Consider the following 22,442-nt stretch of genomic DNA (forward strand, 5'->3'; position numbering starts at 1 on the left):
CTCTAGAGCTAAAGTTCGTCAGTTACAAAAACAAAAACTTCAGCTCTAAAGCTGAAATTCGCCAATTACAAAAATAAAAACTTCAGCAATTACGAACAAAAACTTCAGCTACTATGCTTAAGTTCAACAATTATAAACAAAAATTTCAGCATATTTGGTTTAGCATACTTACTACTTCAGTCTCATCTACTAGAATGCTGAAATTTTGCATGATTGTCTTTGTTACTTCAGCCCCGTATGCTCAAGTTACGCGAAAAAGTAGGTACACTTGCAATTTTTTTTGCAAAACAAGTGCAAGTTAAAATGTGACCCAAAAAGCGAATATAGATGCAAATGCCCCCATAATTACTAAAAATAGTTGTCTCAAATTATTTAACATTTTAAAATTTCAACACAAGATTAATTATTTTTTACCCTTAGTAATAATTGTTCTTGAAGATGAAAATAACACATAAATAGAATAAATAGTCAATGAAAAGAGATTATATCTTAAGACATAAATAAGGGTAGAATAGTTCTAATCCCTTTCCTAATTAATTTTTCTCAAAGGGCGTGTAAAAGAAAAACACAACACAATATGAGACAAATGGAGTAAAAGAAATACTAATGTGATTAGAAAGGGGTAATGATTTAAGAACTTTTAACAGGGAAATATTGATCAGTCCCTATGATATGAAAGCCTCAGATCCAGCAGCTTTACATCCAAAAGAACTACTCATTAACTAACTCTACCTTACCAGAGAACAAGGCAGCTAAAATTGATCCTTAGCAAATTAATGAGGTCTGCATTTCTTATTTACACCAAAATAGCCTATTTGGAATATACAGATATCTCCAACCTTATAGTAACTTCCTCTTCAGGCTACCATTGCAAATGTTTGCATCACCAATTTCATATGAATCGTCAACTTCTGACGCTTCGCGTAAAACCTTGCCACGGTTCCTTGAAAATTTCTTGACCCAAGTGACATTTAATATTGGTCGAGAATCATTGATTAGAACAGGTTTAGCTTCAGTAATGCCTGGATTCATCGATATGTCCCTGTTTGGCATCAGCTCTTCTCCTTCTGGTACCACATTCTTCATCAGCTGCATGCACATGCAATTTGGCCATAATGTCAAACCGAGAGTTGCTGAGTAACAAAGAAATCAATCTGGAAGCTTTCAAATGCATATCATAGAAAATGCTAGGATCCTACTCACTAAGTACCTAATATGGACACAGAATTATGATTTAGATATAATTCCCTACCTCCCAATCAGCAAAATCCAATCTGAAGACAAAGTGGCTGTATTTAACTTCACCAGACTTAACTGCAGCGGCAGCAGGACCATTCCTAGGAGCTGAGATGGGAAGAACATTAGAAAGGAGAAAAACACTATAGACCTAGAGGAATCAAGAAAGAGAAGGACAAATATAAAAGGAACTCTCAAAAAAAGGTTCAGAAAGGTATCTTACAGACAAAATGAGATCCACTTTCATCCAAATCTACGAAAACCCGTCCATCTTTCACTAGAAAAGATAGTGTAAATAAATTCTCAATGCTTTGCGCAAAGGATTTTCTGTTCATTATGAGACTCTCAAGCTTAACTCGCTTCTTCCTTAGGATCTGAAACATGGTTGATATGTTCTTGTCTGTATCTGTTTTCTCCTCAGCATTAACTTCAAGCTGTGACAAAAGCAGATTATTGCATCACACTGGAATGTCACAGTAGCAATAAGCTAAATGAAATGCAAAATCAAGACATATTGGCCTTATTTCAACCCCATTTTATGTCATTACCAGAAATAATGACAAACTTAATACAGGAGAGCTTTACAAGATACACATATCATGGGGTCGAGCTATGAATACGTGATGCTTTTCCTTTTTTCTTGGCAGACAGTTTAGTCCAGCAAGAAGATTTATCAATTTCAGTTTTCACTGTAAAAAAGAGACGATGGTTGCTTCCACTATATATTAAATGGACTAGAAAATTTCTACTAAGTTCACATTTTCCTTGCATGGACTTAAGATGTGCATTACAGGTCACAGGCGTCCAAAGGAACATGAGAAACAAATTTCAGAGCAACATCAGAACAATAGTTTTTAGAACCAAAATGGAACATATCAAGTAAAGAAATTTTCTAAATGCACTCTAGTGTCAATATCTTAAAACCTACTTAACTCTTGCCTGCACATGTCTACAATGTTAATTGCATTTAACACAAGTCATGAGAGAGTTACACGTACCTCCTTTGGACGAGCACGTGAGTGCACCTTTGTCCGTGGTCTACGTGTAACCTTCCGACACTTAAATTCACAGTTCATGGGTCCAAGCCTTCAGAAAAAGTATAAACAAGAATGAGAACCCAAGTGTCTCATGAAACAGAGCTGTGAGCACATTGTAAGAATTAAAAGTTGCAAAACAAATCTTACATAGTGAGGCAACCTCCAGCATTCGTAAAAATTGGTGAAACAGCCAGCCCAATATCTTTCCAAAGTGCATTTGCATTCACAGAATGACCTTTTGGACGTTGTGTCCCAAAAACATCAAGCAAAGAGGAAATGAATATATAAGGTGTAACACCAGTGGAATGTGATCTAACAGAAGCCGCCAAAGTTTTGGTGAGATCAAACAATGCCTCTGCATCTGCAACTTGCTCTCTTGGCTTTTTCACTAATCAACACAGCAGATAAGGTTAATAATCCATCTCAAAAATAAGTTTGCAACCCAACATTCAACAAGAACTGTTCAATTCAGCCTTCTAATGTTGTAAACTATACAAACTCTAGCTTATAAGTTTAAGGCCTCTCAAGGATACAATATTAAACAAGATAGTAGCACCAATCACTACTTCATTTAAAAAACTTGAACTTGAGTTTTCATGCTCGATCATATTTAAGTAAAGCACCCAACATCGCACTAAAATACTATAACTGATCATATTTACCAAAATTTAGCTTTATCTCCAGACTGCAAAAGGGGAAAAAGAAACATGAATAAATGTTAAGGACACACTTTCAAATCTTCGCAATGTTATTGAACGGTACCTCATACCACCAGGAAAAAAACCGTGACAAGGCAAAAAACAAGTAGCCCTGATACCTTAGAATTTCACTTTCAATATTCTTGTGATTAGTACAACTACTACTAACCCCATCACCTCCTTATAAGAAGGAAAACGAAATGTTGTAATACTGAAGCAAATACTTGCAAATATCTTGATTCATAACCTAACACGACATGTCATTGTTTAACCTTTTAAAGTAAATAATTTGATGATATAACTTAGGAGACACTTTAAGATTCTTCCAATGGTTTCAACTAGTAGCTCACCATCCACCATGCCATCATCCCCCCTCCAAGAAACAAAAAATCCAATCCCTCATCCTAAAGGACAATATCTTAAGTATGAACAAAGGCAGATGTAGTGCATAAGTTACGGATTCATCCAAACCTAGAAACTTTGGCTCAGATCATGTATGTGTATTAAAAAGTTCGCTAAATAAGTAGAAAAAATATATTTTGAACCCAATAAATCGAAAGGAATCTCTCTATATATATATAAAAGAGGGAAAATAAATGTTGACATGACATATCTCTTAAGCTAGCATTGGTATTTATCTTTTTTGTCAAATTTTTGGCATTTTTCTCTTATTTTCACCTTAAGATATTGCTTAAAATTATATAAAGACCCTCTATTAATTTCTTCCATAAGTTTCTACCGTTAGCTTCTTTATTATTAGAATTTACCTATATGTATGGACGTTACAATATAGCACAGCCGAAGAGGCAAAAGCTTGATGAATTTGTTCTTATATTTGAAGACCGGGTTTATGTCTTTGCACTCAGTTAAGTACTATTTTTTTTCTTTAGTTTCTTATTCATACTCTTATGCAATTGTTATTTGTGTTCCCTTGGGTGTATTGCAGAGGCCTGCAAGATTCAACGTATCTGTTATATCGCAAAGGGAATTAAATTTCAAAGCCAAGCACCTGATCTGACAAGTACGTTGCAAACTCTCTTCGTAATTATTTTGCATCATGTCTTTTTGTAATCTAAGCCTCTTTTTGATAATATTAAAAGTGCTCCAAGTGATACTCGCAAACAGGTTAGCCATCAACAAGCTTTTTATATCTCATGGAATTGCATCTTTTTCATATCCTTTCTCTGATTTAAAGGTTTATCCGAGTAATATTGCAGTCATATAAAAAAAAGTAAAAGAGAATTTCAAGAATCACAAGAGTTCTCAAGGCATATATGGCCTAAGGAAAAGATCTAGAATGCAATTTTATTATAGCACATGAGTTTGGCTATTCAAAAAACTATTTCGTTATAATTTTCATTCTCAACATTTTCACTATGGTGAAGAGCACATTTTATCTACTCTTCAAACCATGCTATGTTATCCAAAGCTGCAAAAGAGTATTGTTGTTTGTGCCGGTTCACTTATGAGGGATCTCTACAGGTATTGTTAATTCTTTCGTTATTACTTCTATATAAATTTATATGCCACTATTTTCTTTTCTCCTATAACGATTACTAGATGAATCACATCATGGTGTGTGCACGAGTGGTGACGGTACCTGCTACTTTTCTTTGTATTCACTATTCAGGTGCTTGACTTGGTTACAGTTGTGCAGCGACAATTTCGCTCTTGCATATGATTCTCCGCAAAACTCCTAAAGTGTAGTACATAGACATTATCCATGAATTATTGGATTTTGATTTTGATGTAATTTTCACTCTGGTTCTTTCACTATTTCTTGAATTAGCTTTTCTACTCTTATTTCAAACCAAAACAGCTCGAGAGGATACTATTACTCAACATGATATATTATATTGTCTTTTTTTTTTCCATTTACTTGCCTTTATCTTATACTTTCCTATTTATCCTATGGTTAGAATAAAAGTCTCTACCATTATTCTTATTATTATTATTTTTGCAATGAGAAGCACTGGCTATGTGTTGTCTGATGACTTTAATCAATGTAGATGCATTTGGTGAAGAAAACAAATAAAAGTAGGAAACAGAAGAGGCAATGTCACCGTATTAAAAGAAGATAAAAGTGAAAAATAAATGGATAAATAAAATCTATGAATACTTTTATACTGTCTATCTAATGTATATTTAATAAAATTGAGTTTCTTTTTATAAATGAATGACATATATGAATTGATGTTAACAAATTGATCTTCTTAATTATTTTGTTAATTAGTAGGGAAAAGAAGTCTCAACTCTAAGCAAAAAAAATTTGTCTCTCTATCTCGACTTGATTCATAAGAAGATAATTCTAAATTCTTTATTGGCGAACAAATTCACTAGTATAGTAGAATCCCGAACTCAAACTCTTAATGTTCGAAACATGGTCAGCCTCTACATATGAGAACCATCGCATCTATATTCAGTATGAACACTAAACATCAATTTTTCTCTTTCCTAAAAGTAAAGTTTGCATAATTAAGCTACAGTAAAATCACTACTGAAATTGACCCCCAAAAAAATCACTACTATAAATCACAAAAAGAATTCTTGTTGAAATATTTAACATGTTTGTGAAACTCATAACAGAAGAAAAAACTGTTCTACTCTCAAGATTGTAATATTGACATTCTTTTTCTCTTTTCTTTTTGCATTGAGGGGGTAATCTCTATGGACAATGTTACAATGGTGGTTAACTACCATACAATCACACACGAAACAAATAGAAAAAAACAAAACAAGATTCGGATTTTGAGTCGCACCACACGCTTATTAGGGTCAATCACAGTTCATATTTACTAGAATTCAGAACACAAAGTTAACAGACAAAATTCTAAATATTTTAGCAGTGCTGCCATAACTGCAACAAATGTAGCTTACTTAAACTTACTAGTTACTATTTGTCTTAAAAATAAAAGCTTTCAAGCATATATATGCAAAATTTTGTAAATATTCAACGTAAAAATAAAACCTTTAACATCTAAATATCACTCTCAATACATAATCATAATACAAAAGGGAAAATAAAACTATCCATAATAATAGTTTTAAAAAATATAGAGAAAAAGGGAAAAACAAAAATACCTTCATAATGAGAGTTTTCAATATCTTTCATAATTTCCTTAAACTTCTCAGAATCAACATTCGCTATTTCATCTTTTCCCTCTGCATAAAAAACAAAAACAATATTTTTTTTATATAAAAAAACAGAGCAAAACAAAAAAAAAACAAAAACAAAAAAAAATCAGAAAAATTACCACAAATACGGTTTTGAATATCAGAGTATTTGGAGCGAACTCCTCTTGCTTCTGAAGTTGGTTGCTGAGTCAGCTCGTTCAACTCATCATCATGTACAACAGTTTTTGCTTTATGTACTTCTTGATTTCTCTCTATTTCTTTCGCCATTGTTTTCGCTGAGTGAATTTGATCAACAAATTTTTACTATGTCTTTTTAAAGGGAAAAAACTTGAGTCGTTTGGTTTACCTTCTCAAGGAAGTTTTTTTTCACCCTCCAACTTCTTAAGCAAGTTTTGGGAATAGTAAAAAAAAAATTGGGGGGAGAATTTCCCGCTTGTCTGAAAATTTACCACGCCAAGGTAAATTTTGTAAAAATTTACTGCCTCGTCTTATTTTAGGTTTTTCTTTTTCCTTTTCTTCGTTTCTTCAAGTATTTGTAACCTTTTTACTTGCACATATAAGCAATAATTTTTCCATTAAAACTTAAATATATGAAATAATTTTTTAGAGATTTTTTCACATCCCGCCACTTTCACCATAGAAAATTCGTGAAAATTTACTATTCATTTTAATGTAGTTTAGTTTTTTCATTGTGTGATGCATCTCGACTAATGAATCAAATATCTATTAAATTCTACCATCATATATATATATATTTGAATATGGGATATATTGTTGTCGATCAAAGCTTCAATATATTTATATATTTTTTTGAATATCTAAATTTTAAACTATTGAATTTATTTAATTCAATTTAACTTAAAATATTAGTTAAATTGACTCTGGAACAATAAAAAGTGACACTTGACACAGAGTAAGTTTCTACTCAATGTGAAGAAGAGACTACGTTTAGGAGCAGATATAAATTAAGTAATGGATTATCAAATGTTTGATCATAATACTAATATTAACTCTCTTGGTCATAACCAAAGAGAGGTTACATTGATGCAAAAGTTTAGGCAGCTATATCAAAATTCTCCATGGCTATGACTTAAATTGAAAAAAAAAAAAAAAGTAAAGGGCAACCCGATGCACAAAGTATTTTGCGTTCACGCAGAATTCGGGGAAGAGCCGTATCCCAAGAGGTGTGATGTAGGCAGTCTATCGAAATGCAAGCATTAGTGACTACTTCCGCAACTCGAATCCGCGACATATAGGTCACATGAAGACATATTTACCGTTGCTCCAACAAAATTAACGACAAACTAATGTTATATGGTCCCAAATCCTTTTTGTTCCCTAATCCTTTTTGTTGATATTGCCTCTTATCCTCCTTGATCTCCTTGGCCCTCTACAATCATAATAATCATAATCAGGATCATTCTTAATTTCCCAACCCCTACTTCTCACTCTCGCGCTTCTCCTGATGACTGACTCATCAGTTTCTCGAGCTCTCAGCTTGTACCTTTTGCGCATCCTTTTCTCTGCCATTTCTTTGACCAACATTGTGTTACCTTCTGCAGGTAATCCACACACAATGTCACGACGAAATAAGGGTTTGGCATTCATTTCTCTGCGGACAATGTCTCTAAGTTCGAGTGCAGCTACATGTTGAATAGTTTCTTTTGGATAGTAAACTATGGCGTTGTTGAACATCAAGAGAAGATCTCTAAAGAAGGCAATTTCAAAGTTCGAATAAACATCTTGTTCTAATTTGCTTTGAATGATCTGTAAATCCATATGTTGTCTAATTTGTTCAGTATAGTCTTGATTTCCCTGAAAAATAAATAAGCACTAATAAGGAATAACCTAAGTTTATAATATCAAAAATGCAAAAAAGATAAAGAAGCTTCGAGCTCATATTGGTCAAGGGATGGGAACGGGAATTGAACTCTATGAGATCGAATCTCCTGTTGTTCCCCAGTAGCTCAGTGGTAGAGCAATCGGCTGTTAACGGATTGGTCGTAGGTTCGAATCCTACTTGGGGATATTTGATTGATGATGAATTAAAGAATTCATAATAAAGGGGCCCGCTTTGCCCGTTAAGACTAGGTAACTTGTTCCCTGTCTTTATTTCTATTGCATTCTATCTCATCGTATCACATTCTGTTCTGCGAGATTAGAAAACCACCATCAATACCTCGGTCTAGGTCCGAGATAATCCTTTGTTCCATAGCCCTGGGGCTGTGTGTGTATATATATATATATATATATATATATATATATATATATATATATATATATATATATATATATATATACTTATAGTTATAAATGTAACGACACTTATTTCCTAGCGCTCTGCACAAGATGTTTTACAGTAAATAAAAAAAGAGTTACCTGACTGCGAAGCCGGGATTCGAAAAGACAACAATGCTTGTGAGACCTAAGCAAATCGAGGATTTTTCTTAAGCCTTCATCAATATTGGATTTTCTTTGAATTTCCTCCATTTTGTTAGATTTATCACCATCTTCTTCCTCCTTTAACTCTATTCTTTCTTCTGCTTCCAATTGGAACAAAAGGAGGTAATTTTTTCTATATAAACATGCATAAGTAGAGAAATATTAGTTTTCACCGTGTAAACGTGGATAAAACAAAGAAATTTGAAGAAAAAAAGAGTGCAAGTGCTTCATTTTATGAGACTATTAATTGGTGACAAATTAAGGTTGTAGAGATGATAAAAGCTAACCGCCACTATGATTTTATAAAATTGGAGCCTAGAATCTATGGTGTTCGGACTCTCAAAAATATTGTTACATATCGGATTTTTTAAAAGTAGTACTATATTTTTAATTTAGAGGAGCTGACATAGTTGCAACAATATTTTTTTATAGTCCGCGTAACATAGCCCAAAATATTTTTGAAACTTGTCATCATTAACATATTATATCATTTTTATAAGAAAGTTTCATAAACAATAAATAAAAATATTGAAATGAAAACTTTATTTAAATTTTTTTAACTTATTTTTCAGTAAACAATATGTGTATCTAGTAGCTATTTTTATTAATAATAAAACCTCAAGATAAAAAGAGTACAAATATGGGAGGCGAAGCCTTACCTTACAAATCTTAATGAGATAAACACCTCTAAAGAAATACTAAACTAATTAACAAGAACATGAAGATAACAATTCTTCAAGCTTCACACACACAAAATTTTTTTGGGGGGATGAGGGGGGTTGAAACTTGAAACTAAAAGGCAACTATTTCAAATAATAAAAATAAAAAGATTAATCATACTGAATTGAAGCAGTTCTGAGTTTCACGTCCTCTCTCAAAGCAACTATATAAGCCTTTGTAAGTATATCCACCATAAACTTCACCAGCACACTCTCATCATCTTCTTTATAATCCATTTGATGAACATTCATAAAACGGTCACGTAAATCTTGATACATAACCTGACATTCTATAGGTGACAAGTCAAGAATACAACGACGACGATGAAAAACAGCGTCAGAAAACTCAACAGCCACCATTTCCCAATTGTTTAATCCATGGCGTTGCACTGAACATGCTAGCCATAAATCATCTTGAAGTTTCTCCATTTTTTAAAGAAAAAAAAATGTTTTTTGATTGTGTTTTAGAGAAGTACTTATTGGTTAAATTTCATGATTAATTTTCTACTTAAAAAGGTATGATCTCTTGTATTAATGAGTAATAGTTAGATTTTGTGAATCTGATTTTACTCATATATGAATGAATCAAGGCCAGCTAATACAAATGTGAAAAGAGATAAGTGCTTTATGTGTTTTTGTTCTCTTCTCATAAATATATCATGATCTATATAGGAGTATATCTTTATTGTTCTTTTCTGTTATCTTATTAAATTTGTTCTTCTTTTTCATTTTGCTCAAATTTATAGCCATTTAGTCATTTTTCTTAATACTAGTTTTTCGTTACGCGTGTATCATGTATTAGTACATAAAAGTTTAAACAAATTACATAAATATATTAAAAATATGTTTGAGATATAATATAGAAAATAAATATATAAAAATTGTAAGATGCTAAAATTAATGAATGTTAATCATATTTAGCTAACTTATAATTAAGAAGATGGTAAATCTAAAAATCGTAGCCACAATTTTAATGGTATTGGGGACGAAGGCATACAAAGATAGTGAGGCTTCTAAGTTCTATCTAGTCTAGATTTAGGGTGATAGAGCACACTACAAATACGACAAGCATCACCCGAGGAACATCACATGTATAATAACAAAAAATAATAAATCTAAAAATTTATCCCTAGTAGCAGCTGCAAAGTGCAAAGACATAATAAAAGTTTTTTTTTACATAATACATAATTAGTTATCATCTAATAATGTGATTGAAAATAATATTTTGCTCTCGTGGATGGAGAATACTGTCAGACTTACTAATAAGACTGCATATAAACCATCATACTAATCTAGATAATTTGTCAAAAGTATTATTGCATTAAGTATGTACCTTGCAAAATAAATTAATATATTTATAGAAAAATAAAGTAATTAGCAATCAAACAAAAATTCATCTGCATAAATAAATTGACAGTTGACTGAGCATACCTGCTTTGAGAGACTTGTTTAACCAAAAATTTGAGTCTTTGGTCAAAGCTAAAAGAAAAAATCGGGTTACTGATAATCAGGAGACAAAAAATAAAATACTTTTGAGAACAATGGTAGAGGGTAAATAGATAAGTATTTTAGTGTATTCTCAATAGTATTCTGTGTCCTTACAAATGATGATCCTTCTTCCTTTTATAGATCATTCTAGGTAAAGGAATAAAGCCTCAGCTTTAATGATATAATCATGAGCAATAAATGACATTAAATAGGCCGTTACACAATCATTCCTATTAAATACCAACTTTATAACGTATCAGCCATTTAATAATGAATTTGGGCTTCTTTCTGTCATCTGATCCTTGCTTTCAATGCCTTCTAATCCGTTGGCTGCAAATAATTTAAATTGGTACGAGACTCGTATCTATACGTCGTCCCGTGCTTATTTAAATTCTTCTTCCCGTGGCTGTTTTCACCGTGCCTCTTAGTCAATTGTTGTTTCTTTGACCATTCAACTAATCCACGTGTCATGCCACAGCATTTTTAATATAAATTCAGTTTTTTCCCAATACAGATAGTCCCCCCACTTTCCATTTTTTTTATCAATTAAATAATTGGGAAGTGGATCTTCATGTAAAAAGAACTTTTGCCACAATTAATGCTCATGACAGTACTAACGTCTCAGCAGTCTTTTCCATTTAATGCTCTGTCCATGTGTCATTTTATAATTGATTCCGCTATTCATTCCTTTCCTCGAGACTTCTTTATTCTCACTATTTACGAAGTGATAGCTGCCTTTATTATAGGCTTTTCATCATTATACTTAAAAAGTTGACGGTTCCCATTTTACACATAACTTTGTCTTCTTTTGTCTTCTTCACTAATCTTCGACACATACCTTCTTCTTGACAATGTCTTCTCCAAACCCTAACCGTAAAAAAGTTCCAATTCTAGATCAGTTCCCCAACGCCCCTATTAGACACAGAAGAGGCGGAGGAAGTAGGCCTCGAACAGGGTTAGAATCTACGCGAGGCAGTTCCTCTGGTTCTTCTTCAAGGAGTTTTGTTCCAAAAGCCCCTTCTTCTAAGAGTAGGGAAATTCTTGATACTTCTCAAGAACCCTCAGTTGATGATATAGTTCCCAGTGATTTGTCTTTTGAAAGTGACAAAATGTCTCTTCAAAAACAAATTAAAAATTTAGAAAGAGTCGATACTTACCCAACATTAGTAACCGAGCTTACAATCCCCACTATAAGAAGAGATTGTAATTGGAAGGATAGTCTTCGAATGTCAATTCCTTCCCCAAATCAAAGAATTTCTTCTTTTAGAAATGGGTATTCTTCTGTTTACACTTACCCCTTCACTTTGGGTTTTAATCCTCCGATTGACCCAGTTATTCTCGATTTTTGTCGTTTCTTTACCATTTGTTTGGCCCAAATTGGTCCATTGGTGTGGAGAACAGTGGCTTGTTTGAGATATTTATCATCCAAGGCCAATGTCAATTTCACTTTTTCTCATCTCATTCATCTATACCATCCCAACTTAATACGCCATGGGGTTTTCACCTTAACTGCAAGGAGCAAAAAAGTTTTGGTAAACCCTGAGGATGACAGAGATCGTGGATGGTATATCCGTTACGTTGCTGTTCGTACAGTGGATTTGATTGGTGAAACAAATATTCCCTTTCCTGAGAAGTGGAATTTTGAACGTAAGTTTTCTCTTATTTACCGTACCTACTTTTGAGAATTTCAAAAAAATGTTGTTTTTTAACCTCGTCCCTTCTTGGTTTTTTGTAGCAACCATGGGAGATGTGGAATCTATTCCCAACTTTCGTGGTTGGGTAGACTCACTTTTGAAAATTGCTACTAGGGAGCAAAGAACTTGGAAATCAATTGCTTCCTTACATGGCTGGAAAGTCAAAACACACGGTATCCCCTCTTTTACAAAATTTTGTTTTACATGTTAAGCACTTTTTCCTCAACTTTAATCATGTATATCCATTCTTTAATCATGATTTGGCATGAGAGGAATGACAGCTGAAGTAGCTATGGCCATTCGCATGTCTGCGAATGCTGCTCTGGATTTAGATAAGGCTCGAGCCTTGTTGCCTAAAAGAAAAGCTACAAAGGAAAGTTCTGAAGAAGAAGAGGAGGGTACCTCCCTAATTACCAGGCCAAGGGCCAGGAGACGAATAGTCATTGATGATGAAATTGAAAACACTCCTGCTCGTACCTCCGCCACCGAGCCTGTTTTGATTCAATCTGATGAGGATGCCGAACCAAGAGATAATAATGAATCAATTCAGCACCTTTTTGACAGTGGTTTCGAGAGTGGCGATCTCGGACCTGTTTTTGACGAAGCTCTTCTTTCCTCACTTGTTCCTATTTCATCCATTCCTTTGCCTACCGTAAGTGTTTCTTTATCAGCTTTAACACCTTCCGTTTGTTTGCCAATTTCTACTGCTCCTATATCTGTTCCCTTGGCTACTTCAACCGCACCTGCTTTTGCTCCGGTGTTGGTTTCGACATCTTTTCCCTCCATTCCTTCTATTCCCTCCGCTGCTCCTCTTCCCTTTGTTCATCATACAGAGACAGGTTCTAGCAGCGGAAATATGTTAATGAGAAGTGTTACTTTGGAAGTTCCTGCCAATCATAGCCTCCTGAGGAAGACTGGCAGAGCTGATGTTTGGCTCGAACCTCTCATTGGAGATATCGAGAAGAAGAAGATGGAGAGCCATAGCTGCTTAACTTTGATGAACGACGTAGTTCATTCTACTTTGAAGGTATTTCTACCAACAAGTTTTTTTTTTAAATTATCTTCAATTTCTCATTTCCATGACTTACCTCTGTAGGCTAATCTTATTAGCACGGAACTAATGAGAAGAATTTCCTTACTGGAAAGAAAAGCTCGTGAGTCTGAGAAGTCTGTCCACGAGGCTGAGGAAATTGCTAGGGGAGCCCAACTTGAAGCAACCAACTGGAAGGAGCAGTTCGAAAATGCTCAAGGGACTATAGAAGAGTTGCAAGAAAATAAAAACCTCCTAGAGCAGCAAAACCGTGGTTTAACTTCTGAGCTGGCAACAGTCAAAGCTTCTTCAAGCCAATTGAAAAGAGATAAAGAGCTTTTGGAATGCTCTTTATCAGAACAATTATCCAGAGCTAGTGAAGAAGTTAGAGAGCTGAAGGCACTTTTGGCTAAAAAGGAAGAATATGCAGGAGAGTTAGTACAAAACTTAACTCAAGCTCAGGCTGACTTACAGACTTCTTCTGTCAAGATTCAAGCCTTGAAGAGTTCTCATGCTTCTCTTGAAGCTTCCCTTGACTCCCATTTAGCTGAAAATCAAATTTTAAAAAACGATCTTGCTATGTGGGAAAAGGAATATGGACTTCTAGAGGAAAATTTTAACATAGAAGTGAGTTGGGCTTTTCTGAATTCTCGTCGTGATACTTTGACGGAAGCTGCTCAAGAGGGTTTTGACTTGCAGTCTGAACTGGCTAAAGTCATAGATACCATCGAGAAAAGCCAACAGTCTACTGATACTCCTTCTCCTGCCCTTGAAGTTCCTGAAAATGTTGCTATTCCAGCTTCAGAGGGTGAAACTTCTACAACCCAATCTATGGAAGTTGAAACTTCCGTGATAATCCCCTCAAGCTCAGCTGAAACCGTTCCTGTTGCTGCTTCTTCAGAAGTTGCCACCGTGCCTGTGGTTAAAAGTGAAATTCATATTGCAACTTCTGATGTACTAACCCCTTCAACTGGATGATGGTTTTATCCCTTAGTTTTTAAGGGATTTTTTGGTGAAAGTCCCCAGTTATCATAATGGGGCAATTGTATAAATTTTTATTGACTAAGTTTCTACTTAGTTTTTTTTAATTAGATCAAGAAATTTGTTAATACTTCAATGTGTTCTACTCTTGCCTTTTCTTTACTTATTAGGACTTATAGAATAGTTTAGCATTTTTATCCTTTGAAAATGCTTTATGATTCTCCCATGACTTATTGACATGAGGCTTATAAAAGAGGGCCCTTTTATTTTATCGACACTTAATGAAGAAGACGTCTCAACTTCATAATGGTGTTAAAATACGATGAAAGTAATAGGAAAACACACGTTTTCTATGAAACAGCTTTTAACAAGTGTTTGACTGTTACATGTATTACAATACATCTACCACTTTTCTCGTAACTGTTTTTCTTGTAACAGATTTGTAAATAACATAAACTAAACAAGGTTTTTTTTATAACCTGTTTCAGTACATAATCATGACCCTATCTTTACATGTTAAGAAGGGTTTGAGAGGTGACTTTGTTTATGAGTTTGAAAGATGACTCTGTTGTTCTCATGAATGTTGAAGACTTCGTAACTTCTTCTCAACACTTGCTTCAGTTTGGCCGACTTTTATTCGATACTCGTATCTGTTTCTTTGCACCTATTTGTGTATAATATGTAGTCCCCCAAGTGTTTGAGCGGTGAAGTATGAAGCCTCGAACACTTGTTTATTTCTTTTTACTTTGGCCTTTTTCCTGAAACAGAAAGATATACGGGACTCGACTATGTGATTATAGATGAAGACTGCCTAACTCGTGTGTATTTCCATCAGATTAATTGTAACCCTGGGCTAGGAATTTATGCATACTCCATTTTGCCTTGTAGGTTGTGACTCATCATTTGGCACGAGTTAGGATATTTAGCCTAGCATCTAAAATCGTTAGTAAAATATTAAAAAATCAAGAGAAGAATTTTTACATGATGATACCTGACAGTAGGTACTTTCTTAAAAGTAATATCTTTTTAAGTGGACAGCATTCCAATGTGAGGGTAAAACTTTACCATCCATTGTTTCCAACTGGTATGCTCCTTTTCCCGCAATGCCACGAACTTTGTATGGTCCTTCCCATGTTGGACTTAGCTTTCCTGAGTTAACAGCTTTTGTAGATTGGAAAACCTTTTTAAGCACGAAGTCCCCAATTTTGAAAAATCTGAGGCGTGCTTTCCTGTTGTAATATCGTTCTATTACTTGCTTTTGTGCTGCCATCCTTATCAAAGCAGCCTCTCTTCTTCCTTCAAGTAAATCTAGGCTAACCCGCATCTCCTCATTATTAGATTCCTCTGTTGCCCGATCGTACCGTGTGCTTGGCTCACCTATTTCAACTGGTATTAAGGATTTTGTACCATAAACCATCGAAAATGGTGTTTCTCCAGTGCCTGTTTTGGTCGTTGTACGATAAGCCTATAGTACTCCGGGTAACACCTCAGGCCAATTACCTTTTGAATCTTGTAACCTCTTTTTCAAGTTATTGATAATAACTTTGTTAGTTGATTCCGCTTGTCCATTCCCCACTGGATGGTATGGCGTAGATGTTATTCTTTTGATCTGCCAACTTTGAAAAAATTCTGTAACTTGTGCTCCAATGAATTGTGGTCCATTGTCACATACGATCTCCTTTGGTACTCCAAAGCGGCATATTATATTGCGCCATATGAAGTCTTTAACTTCTTTTTCTCGTACCTGTTTAAATGCCCCTGCTTCTACCCATTTAGTGAAATAATCTGTAAGTACGAGTAGAAATTTTACCTGACCTTTCGCTTGTGGAAGTGGACCTACGATATCCATTCCCCATTTCATAAAGGGCCAAGGGGTTAAAACAGTATGTAGTAACTCAGCTGGTCTATGCATATTATTGTCGTACCTTTGACATTTATCACATTTGGACACGAAAATGGTTGCCTCTTCTTCCATCTTAGGCCAATAATATCCTGTGTGAATTAACGTTCTTACCAGTGACCGTCCTCCTGTGTGATTCCCACAATGTCCTTCATGTACTTCTCTCATGACATATTCGGTTTGAGAAGGGCCGAGACACCTTGCTAGTGGTCCGCCGAACATCTTTCGATAAAGATTACCTTGATATAAACAATATCATGCAGCTCTTTTGCGAAGCGCGAAAGCCTTTCCTTTGTCATTAGGCACGGTTCCGTGCTGTAAAAAGGCAACAATTTCATTTCTCCAATCCCATGTTAGATGATTAAAATTTACCTCGTTTTTGTCAGGTTCGAGAATAGAATGAAATAGATGTATGACTGAAGCATCTGTATTGTTTGCCACGTCTGCTGCGGATGCAAGGTTTGCTAAAGCATCTGCCTCTGCATTCTCCTCTCTTGGGACTTGCACTACTTTCCAAGTTTGGAATTGCTTTACTAAATCTCGTACCTTTGCGAGGTATTCTTGCATTCGTGACTCTCTGGCTATGTAAGTCCCCAGCATCTGATTAACCACGAGTTGAGAATCACTCTTGATTATAATCTGTGTTATGCCGAGTTCTCGTGCCAATTCTAAACCTGTAATTACAGCTTCATATTATGCTTCATTGTTAGTTATAGAATGACATTTTATAGCCTGTCTAATGGTCTCCCCCGCAGGTGGTACGAGGACTATTCCTAAGCCTGCCCCTTTTACATTAGATGAACCGTCAGTGTATAAAACCCAAGTCCCCGGGTTCGCACCATTAAAAACTAATAATTCTTTCTCTGCTTCCAAATGCATCCCCTGGCTAAAATCAGCCACGAAATCAGCTAGTACTTGAGACTTTATAGCGGTCCTGGGTTGATAAATAACTTCATATTCACTTAGTTCTATAGCCCATTTCGCTAATCTTCCTGAAAGCTCATGTTTATGCAAAATATTTCGAAGCGGAAAAGCAGTAACTACAACAATGGGATGACATTGAAAATAAGGTCTTAACTTTCTAGATGCCATGACCAAAGCTAATGCTAATTTTTCTAACTGTGGGTATCGTGTCTCAGCTTCCAATAAAGACTTACTTACGTAATAAATAGGAGATTGTTTACCTTGGTCCTCGCGGACTAAAACAACACTTACCGCGACTTCAGATACGGCCAGATAAATGAGAAGTTTTTCCCCTACCTTCGGTTTTGCCAACAACGGTGGTTTTGACAAATAAGTTTTCAAATTTCTAAGGGCTTGCTGACAATCTTCATTCCATTCAAAATGATCTTGCTTTTTAAGTGCAGAGAAAAACTTAAAACACCTTTCTGAGGATTTGGAAATAAATCTCCCCAAAGCTGCAATTCTTCCCGTTAATCGTTGTACTTCCTTTTTATTAGTAAGGATATCCGAGATTTCTTCTATTGCTTTGATCTGAGAAGGATTCACCTCAGCACCACGGTTAGAAACAAGAAAACCCAAAAACTTACCTGATGCAACTCCAAATGCACATTTTTCTGGGTTGAGTTTCATGTTAAATTTTCGCAAAATTTCAAAAGTAATAGATAGATGAGAAATATGATCATGAGATTGCTGGGTTTTGACGAGCATATCGTCTATATATACCTCCATTGTTTTCCCTAAATGTTCTTGGAACATTTTGGTGACCAACCTTTGATAGGTTGCCCCAGCATTTTTGAGACCAAAGGGCATTACTTTATAACAATAAGTCCCCCTGTCTGTGATGAAAGAAGTTTTTTCTTCATCACCAGGATCCATTTTGATTTGATTATATCCTGAGTATGCATCTAAAAAACTTAAAAGTTCATGACATGCGGTCGCATCAATTAGTTGATCTATATATGGTAAGGGAAAGGAATCTTTTGGACATGCTTTATTTAAATCAGTATAATCTACACAAACACGCCACTTACCATTTTTCTTGGGTACAACCACAGTATTAGCTAACCAAGTTGGATATTTTACCTCACGGATTGATCCGATTTTTAATAATTTTTGGACTTCATCCTGAATCACCTGGTTTTTGAAAGCACCTTGTTTCCGTTTCTTTTGCTTTACTGGTGTGAAAGAAGGGTCCTCGTTGAGTTTGTGAGTCATCACATTCGGAGGTATCCCTGTCATATCAGCGTGGGACCAAGCAAAGCAATCTAAGTTAGCTTTTAAAAATTCGATTATCATACCTCGCATGTTCGTGTCTAAATTAGCCCCGATATAAACCTTCCGTTTAGGCTGTTTATCAAATAACGTCACTGCATCAAGCTCTTCAATCGTCGTTTTGATACTTTCATTCTCTTCAGGTTCTTGAACTGTGTCAGGCCTTGAGTCCAAATCTGTTTTCTCTTGTTCAGTTGAAGTTTGATCTTTTTTACTTTCAACTGTTTCCTGTAATTGCTATTTTGCTTTATTTTCGGCATTCGTACTTGTTACAGCGTTGACATTTCTGGCCATCTGCTGATCCCCACGAATTTGACAAATTCCCCATGGTGATGGGAATTTGATAACTTGATGCAGGGTTGATGGGACAACATCCATATCGTGTATCCATGGCCTTCCCATGATCATATTGTAGGCCATTTTCATATCAACTACCTGAAATTTAGTTTCCTTCACAACACCCATAGCAAAAGTTGTTAGTATTACCTCACCTTTTGTTACTACACTTGAGTTGTCGAAACCTGACAAGGTGTGTGCCTTGGGTAACATTTTGTCTTCAGCTTGCATTTCCCGCAGTACCCTTAGTAATATAATATTTACAGAACTTCCTGGATCAATCAAAACTCGCTTTACATTAGTATCATATACAAGTAAAGATATTACCAGTGCATCATTATGTGGAGTTGTTACTCCTTCGTTATCTGCGTCATCGAACGAAATGCTTTCATTGTCAAGGACCTGCCGCACCCGTTTCCCGTGTGTAATTGTTACCTTAGAAACCTTGTTTGAAGCTGTGTAAGTTATGCCATGAATATCTTCTCCCCCGCTTATGACATTCACTGTCCTTTTGGGTGAAGGAGGTTGTGGTGGTTCTTGTCTGTTCTTCATATAAGCTTGTTTTCCTTTCTCACTAAATAACTCAGTGAGATATCCTTGCTTTAATAGATGATCTACTTCACTTTGCAGGAATCTGCATTCTGAAGTTTTGTGCCCGTGATCGTTGTGAAATTCGCACCAATGGTCCGGATTGCGTCTACTTGGGTTTGACCGCATTTCTTTCGGCCACCGTACCTTATCTCCCATGCTTCTTAAAACAGCTACGAGCTCGGAGGTAGAGACGTTGAAATTATATCCACCGAATCGTGCCTTTAAACTCCTGTCATCATCACGTGATTCTTGTCTATTCCTATCATTCCTGAACTTTGAAGAAGAGCTAGAATCCCGGTTCCTTGACTTTTGATCGTATTGTTGGTTATCTTGCTTCGACCGTGGGTCCTTTCCTGCGGGTCCCATATATGGATCGTACCTGTTTTTACCTGATCTTTTTTCAGAATCTGACCTTCGGGTACCGCCCATTTCTTCATGATGGAGCTTAGGTACGGTATCTTCTTCGATTCGCAGCTTCGTGCTATACCTATTGTAAACATCATTCCATGTGGTTGCAGGAAATTCTCGAAGACTTTCTTTGAGTCATCTCGTGGCTTCAGAACTTTTATCATTTAAATTACTTGCAAAAGCTATAGCAGCCCAATTGTCAGGCACACGAGGTAGAGTCATTCTTTCACGTTGGAACCTATCAACGAAGTTTCTAAGCAACTCCGAATCCCCTTGTTTGATTTTGAAGATATCTTCCATCCTTTTCTCAACTTTTTGTGCTCCCGAATGTGCTTTAATAAAAGAATCTGCAAGCTCAGCAAAAGAATTAATAGAATTTTCAGATAAAAGAGAATACCAGGTTAATGCACCCTTGGTGAGTGTTTCTCCAAATTTCTTGACCAATACTGATTCAATTTCTTGTTTAGTCAAGTCGTTGCCTTTCACGCCAGTTGTAAATGCAGTCACATGGTCACGTGGGTCTGTAGTACCATCATATTTCGGGATGTCAGGCATTTTGAATTTTTTCGGAATTGGAAGGGGAGCAGCACTAGGCTTCCATGGTTGTTGTGAGTATTTGTCCATGTCTACTCCTTTTATTATTGGTGGAACTCCAGGGATTTGCTCTATTCGCTCATTTTGTTCCTTCAGCTGTTTCTGCAAGGTTAGTACTAAATTTTGCAAATATGAATTATTTAAATTACATGGTCCCCTTCTTGTGGTTCACTGGGGGTTGATCCGTTTCCAGAATTATCAAGACCAGAACGGGGGTTCTCCAATGTATTATTATTAGGAGTCGGCGTAGGTGGCGCAACAGGCAATCGACTAACAAGTGCCTGAAGAGCTTTGCCGACTTGTGCATCGATTAGCTTTTGCAAACCTTCAGTTGTAACTCCTTCAAAATGTTCAGATTGCTCTTGTTGATCAGCACGAGATTCAGTAACAGGAGTGCCTTCACGAGATTGACGTGGTGAATTTAAAGGAGAGGGTGTGAGCACGTGATTTTTGCCTTACGAAAAACTACTCCAAAATAAATCAAAATAAATTTCTTTTACTGTGTAATTTCTGAATTTGCGTGGTGTTAAATATTTGTTTATGTCCGTAAAATGTTTGCTTTGTTATAATTAAACAAAGTTAAAATAAAAATACATGTTTCATGTATATCTAGGATTTAAGTATGCATTTAATTAAGTTAATTTAAATAAAATCATAAAAATATGCATTTTGTTCTATTTTTTCCACTGTGTGATTAATGTTGTCTATGTGTTAATAGTTGTTAAAAAGGTAATTAATATCTTTGTAAGGGTAATTTTGTTTTTATAATTTTAATTAAGATTTTGTTATTTGATAATGAAATTAGAAAATAAAAAAAATAAAAAAAATAATACAAGTTGTACAAAATTGGACCTGGATTAAAATCCAGGCCCAAAACATTAATTCCCCCCACAGCCCAATCCGAACAGCCCAAGTCTGACCCAGTCCCAAGCTAAGACCAAACGACGTCGTTTGGTCACCTCTCATCAAGGGCCGTTGGATTAAATTCAACCAACGGTCAAGATCCCCTGCCCTTACCCGCAACCCATAACCCGACCCATTGACCCGACTCAGTCCGACCCCAACGTTAAACCAAACGACGTCGTTTGGATTAGTGGATTGATCCTGGCCCTCCATCTTACTTGATCGGACGGACGATACCAATCCACCCCACCCCTATATAAATCCCAAACCCTTACCCCGGCCCCTAACTAAACACCCCCCATCCTCTCATGTTCATCGTCTTCTCAAACAGACCCCTAACCCTAGCCGCCCCTATTCCCCTTCGCCTGAAACCCGGCGGCATCAACGCCGCCGGTCACCAAAGTAACACCCCAGAACCCCCTGAGCCTCCTCTATCCAAATATGTTATCTGCTTGGTTCGAATCTCCCTGAAGGTTCTCGAATCTTCATTTGAAGATTCGAGCCAAGTTCAGATTTAAACCAAACAACACCTAGTTAACACCATAGCTTCCCCTAGTCATCCTGAGTATGGATCTGTTGGTTGTTTGGCTCGAATCAGTTCGGAACTTCTCGAATCTTCTTTTGAAGATTCGGACCAAACAAGGATGAACTCAGATCCGTTTCAAACTAACACCAAATGACCCCTAGGCTACCCTCACCCTTATATCATGTTTGGTTCCTTTCGAATCTAACCAGAAATGATTAGGTCCCAAATCGAACCTTCAGGAAACCTAGAAATACCCAAACTTCTGGATTTTTGTCCAAATTGATTAAAGGATTGAGGTTTAATCGACCTTAGTCGAAGTATTTTCAGTGGAAAATACTTCGAGTAAGGTCTGTTTGATTTCAAACAAAAAATCCGAAAGCCGAGTTAAGTTCGAGTCTGATTGAAGATTCAGAGGTATTTTCTATTTCTTTGTGTATTCTACGTGTATTGTTGTCTGTTTTAATAGCTTTTTAATTTTTCATATTTGTT

At 35.7% G+C, this 22,442-nt stretch overlaps 1 protein-coding gene and 1 non-coding gene across 2 annotated transcripts; one reads left to right on the forward strand and one right to left on the reverse strand.

Moving 5' to 3' along the window:
• Positions 1-624: 624 nt before the first annotated feature.
• Positions 625-6,463, reverse strand: LOC107779626 (non-structural maintenance of chromosomes element 4 homolog A-like). Its single transcript, XM_016600081.2, has 7 exons — positions 6,226-6,463; positions 6,053-6,133; positions 2,421-2,661; positions 2,235-2,322; positions 1,460-1,670; positions 1,253-1,344; positions 625-1,089 (listed from the first exon to the last, which is right to left on the reverse strand). Exons 1-7 carry the CDS (start codon positions 6,371-6,373, stop codon positions 841-843), a joined length of 1,110 nt encoding a protein of 369 aa, XP_016455567.1. The 5' UTR covers positions 6,374-6,463; the 3' UTR covers positions 625-840.
• Positions 6,464-8,062: 1,599 nt separating this feature from the next.
• Positions 8,063-8,134, forward strand: TRNAN-GUU (transfer RNA asparagine (anticodon GUU)). The gene has a single exon. It is a non-coding gene; the product is annotated as a tRNA-Asn (tRNA).
• Positions 8,135-22,442: the final 14,308 nt, after the last annotated feature.

This window comes from Nicotiana tabacum, chromosome 18 (assembly GCF_000715075.1).
Source record: "Nicotiana tabacum cultivar K326 chromosome 18, ASM71507v2, whole genome shotgun sequence".
NCBI lineage: Eukaryota > Viridiplantae > Streptophyta > Magnoliopsida > Solanales > Solanaceae > Nicotiana > Nicotiana tabacum.

What these genes read in the sequence shown, in the direction of transcription:
- LOC107779626 (XM_016600081.2), bottom strand. Translation starts at nt 6,373, where the DNA reads ATGGCGAAAGAAATAGAGAGAAATCAAGAAGTACATAAAGCAAAAACT. An exon ending in TATTCAAAACCGTATTTGTG is followed by an intron (nt 6,134 to 6,225) that starts GTAATTTTTCTG and finishes TTTTTTATGCAG; the next exon opens with AGGGAAAAGATGAAATAGCG. An exon ending in TGGATTTTGCTGATTGGGAG is followed by an intron (nt 1,090 to 1,252) that starts GTAGGGAATTAT and finishes ATGTGCATGCAG; the next exon opens with CTGATGAAGAATGTGGTACC.